At 35.4% G+C, this 4,231-nt stretch overlaps 1 protein-coding gene across 1 annotated transcript; it reads left to right on the forward strand.

Moving 5' to 3' along the window:
• The first annotated feature begins 218 nt into the window (after nucleotides 1-218).
• LOC141649962 (putative acetyltransferase At3g50280) lies at nucleotides 219-1,559 on the forward strand. The gene has a single exon (XM_074458626.1). It carries the CDS (start codon nucleotides 219-221, stop codon nucleotides 1,557-1,559), a length of 1,341 nt encoding a protein of 446 aa, XP_074314727.1.
• Nucleotides 1,560-4,231: the final 2,672 nt, after the last annotated feature.

The following is a 4,231-nucleotide window of genomic DNA, read 5'->3' on the forward strand; positions in this document are numbered from 1 at the left end:
CTAATTCACGTGGTGACCACAAAGAAATAAATGTCGTGTTTTATTTGCATTTTGCATCAATTATTGGCCTGCGAAATAGTATGTGGTGGATAACACATAGGATTCAATCATTCTAGGTGCAATTTTAGTCCAATGATTGATTAAAGTGTACCTTATATCTTTCCCACAAGAGCATACTATTTGCATAAGCAAATAAACCAACAAATTAAAAACAAAAAATGGAGCTAATCTCAGAGTATTTTGTAAAGCCAAAGCATGAAGTATTAGCATCAAAAAACCCTATTTATTTAGCCCCAATTGAAATATGTATGTTAGGAATTGACCCTATACAAAGGGGTCTCCTTTACAATTACACCCATGATCAATCAACTTCTTCCACAATACTTAATATTATTGATACCCTAAAAGAATCTCTTTCGATCGCTCTTGTCCATTTTTACCCGTTAGCTGGTCGCTTTGTGACCGAGACTTTTACAGATGAAAAAGCTTGTAGCGTGTTTATTGATTGTAATAAGGGCCCTGGGACAAGGCTAACTCATGTAACTGCCCCGGGTGTTACGAAATTAGATATCCTTTCACCAGACCATGTGCCTGTTATTGTTAAAAGTTTCTTCGAGCTTGGGGAAGAAATTTTGAATTATGATTGTCACACTAGGCCTTTGTTATCCATCCAGGTTACGGAGCTTGTAGATGGGGTTTTCATCGGATTTACAATGAGTCACAGTGCCGGTGATGGCACGTCTTTTATGCATTTTATGAGCATGTTATCAGAAATTTTTTGTTCGAGCAATCCAAGTGAAAAATTGTTGGATATTTCTCGAGTTCCGGTCTATGTGCACGGTCCGTGCAACAAGTTGCCACTTCATAGGCTTGAGGAAATCATGAATATACGTGAGATAAGGTCATTAATAGATCGGGTCTTTCACTTTTCGGCTAAATCATTGGCATTGATCAAGGCCAAGGCCAACAAAGACAGGTCCAACCCGAATGTATCTTCGTTCCAAGGTTTATGTTCGCTTATATGGAAATCAATTACTAGGGCTCGAAATCTGTCAGCAGACCAAGAAACAGCTTGTATCATGGTGATAAATACACGCCCTCGACTAGACCCACCTTTATCCGATAATTACTTTGGGAATTACATATCACAATTAAGGGTGGTTAGCAAGGTGGACGAGTTGTTGGGCCATGACTTTGATTGGGCTGCAATACGTTTAAACGATGGCGTAAAAGCCCAAGATGATAAGTCCATCCGTAATACTTTGAATTGGGTTGCAGAACTGATTTCTACTGTGGGCTTATCAAGTTTAGGAGAAGACATTCAAGGCCCAAATGGAGTGGTTATAGGTGGATCAATCAGGTTCGATATTTATGGGCTTGAATTTGGACTCGGCAAGGCGGTAGCGGTCCGCATGGGGCTCGGAAGTAAAACTGATGGGAAGATAACTGCTCACCCTGGTTGTGAAGGGGGTGGAAGTGTGGATTTAGAAGTATCCCTCGAAGAAGAGCATATGACCTCCCTTGAAATGGACCATGAGTTCATGTGTTTTGTCTCTTAATTAAAGGCTTAAATTATACTCCTATCATTTGTTTTAAAATAATTTTTGGAAACGAAAAAAATTTAAAATTTATCATATAAATATAAATGATTATATACTCGAAATACAAGTATTTGCTTTAAATAGTGTTAAAGTTGTGAACCTCAATAAGTTATAATTTAAAATCAAAAGATATTTCATATGCGATAAATTCTTTTGTCTGTACTATGAAAAGATTAATGTCATTCTATAGCTATATTAAATGAATAATGTTCACCTTCGACTGTAAACCTCGCATACTTAAGGTTGGTGTCATATAGGGCTGAGCAAATAATCGGATTATCCAAACTGATCCAATATTCGATCCGAAAGTTAAGTTTGGTTTGAATATCTAATCCGAAATCTTTGGTTTTGGTTTGGATATGGATATTAGAATTAAAACATTTGGATATCTGATCCGATCTGAAACTATAGTTTTCTAGTATAATTTCGAGAAAATAAAATTTTATTTGATACAACTTAATTAATGTTTAAAATATTAGAGAAATATGTAAGTGGTACTTAAATTTTATGTCGAGAACATTGGAGTAAGAATATTAAAGAAAATCATCATGTAAGACTACGAATATAATCGTGTTTCAAACTTAATTTTAAAGTAAATTCAAAAGTATGGATATCCGATGGATATCCGTATCCGATCCAATTATTTTGGATACCCGAACATTGGATATCCGAAACATTTGATTTGGATATTGAATATCTAATTTCAGGATTGATCATATAGATATCCGATCCAAACTAACACTTTGAATCGGATATCCGATCTGTACTCTGCCCTAGTGCCATGTACCGACCAAAAGATTAAGTTAAAAACCCTTAAAAAGTTGGTAGTGTCCCTTTATAAGTGTGGTTACCAGTTTACGACCTCGCCTATGGACTTAAGTTCTTGGGCTCAGATGTTCGTAGCATACTTATAGATTGTGCCCAACACTCGTGATTAAGAACTAGGTTGCACGAAAACGGACACGGACACGACACGGACACGCGACACGGCAGTTGAAAATTTGTAGGACACGGACACGGCAAAAAAAAAATCAATATACATATTAAAATAAAGGGAATTTGAAGAACATTATAACCAACTTCTAAACTTTGGTCATTTAAAGGCCACAAAATCGTAAAATGACAATCAATATTAATGTCTTATACGTTAAAATCAACATGTCTTAATTAAAAACTACAAATTTCCAAATTACAAACCCAAATTTAAATAAGCATTCAAGTCTTACAAAATAAAATAAAAACTATCAAAGGTTCCAAATTAAAAACCCAAATTCGAGTCTTACAATACTATTCGCCATAGTTATCAAACCGAATATTTTCCGCAAAATATATTAACATTAAAAGGCACAATAAATAAGTTGGACAAACAATGCTCACCAAAAGCTAAAAAAAGGGAGTTCACGGATATCCTTTGCACCATTGTAATTATTCATTAAACTTCTTTCGGTAAGTCGGAATAACAACTCAGTTATTCGCTTCCGAAAATTACCCCTAAATGAAACAAACCCTAACTTCCGAAAAATCTACAATAATCTCCAAATTTAAAACCCCCAAATTTAATAACAACAACAATAATCATCATTATAACGATTGATTTTGATTAATTTGATTATTTAGAAACTTATTATTATGTATAATAATATAGAGATTAATATAGAAATAAAACATAGATTGAGAAATTAGGGAAAAATGAAAAAGCAAGTTATATGGCGAGAGAGGTTGCCGACGACGAAGGGGAGGCTGACGGTGGCCGGACTCAGGCGAGGGGCTCGCCTGGAAGGCGTCACAATGCAAGAGAAACAAGGGGATAAATGAGATGTAAGGGGAAAATGGAAAAGTGAGATGTCATGATAACTGATAAAGTGAGATTTTGATTTCAAAACTGCTTATTTGGTGTGTCCATCGGACACGGGCCGTGTCCAACCATGTTGGGCCGTGTCCGACACGTTTTCTTTTAACATAAAAACCGGGGTCACGGTTCAAGGCGTGTCCTACGAGTGTCGGTGTCCGACACGGGAACGCTCAAAACTAGGCGTGTCCGTGCAACCTAGATTAAGAAATAAGCTAACCTTAAAAGTCGATACGCTCCCAAAATTTAGCTAACAAAATTTTACAAGTTCTATAATTTGAAATTAAACACGTCGTGCAAGTAGGAGCGGAACCAAGAATGAAATGTATTACTATTTTCATTAATTCCCAGCCTAGTACGCCCCTCTTTTTATAATTTTTTGTTCAAATTACTCCCTTTTAAAACATGTTTTTTATACAAATCAATGTCCCTTCACCGGAATGAGAGTTATTTTTAAATTTTTCGGCCAAAAATTCGTTTTCTCCTTCATTTTTCACTTATATGAGATGTTAATTGCTATTCTGCCTGTTTACTCACTATGTTGTTCTTTAAAATAAGACAAAACGACGAATTTGTGCTTGATTCTTCTTCGTTCGGAGAGCATGATTTGAGTATATTATATTTAAGAGAGATTTGGAATTGGTCACATGTTATGAAAACATAGTAGCGATGTAGGGATTACGTTATAAGAAGGGTAAAACAATCAAATTATAAAAAATAAATCTAGTTCAAGTGAAGAGGCATTGATTTGTTGAAAAAATTATAAGGGGGTTATTTGGAT

This window comes from Silene latifolia, chromosome 3 (genome assembly GCF_048544455.1).
Source record: "Silene latifolia isolate original U9 population chromosome 3, ASM4854445v1, whole genome shotgun sequence".
Lineage (NCBI taxonomy): Eukaryota > Viridiplantae > Streptophyta > Magnoliopsida > Caryophyllales > Caryophyllaceae > Silene > Silene latifolia.

Excerpts from the sequence above, each read along its gene's own strand:
- LOC141649962 (XM_074458626.1), top strand. The coding sequence starts at position 219 with ATGGAGCTAATCTCAGAGTATTTTGTAAAGCCAAAGCATGAAGTATTA.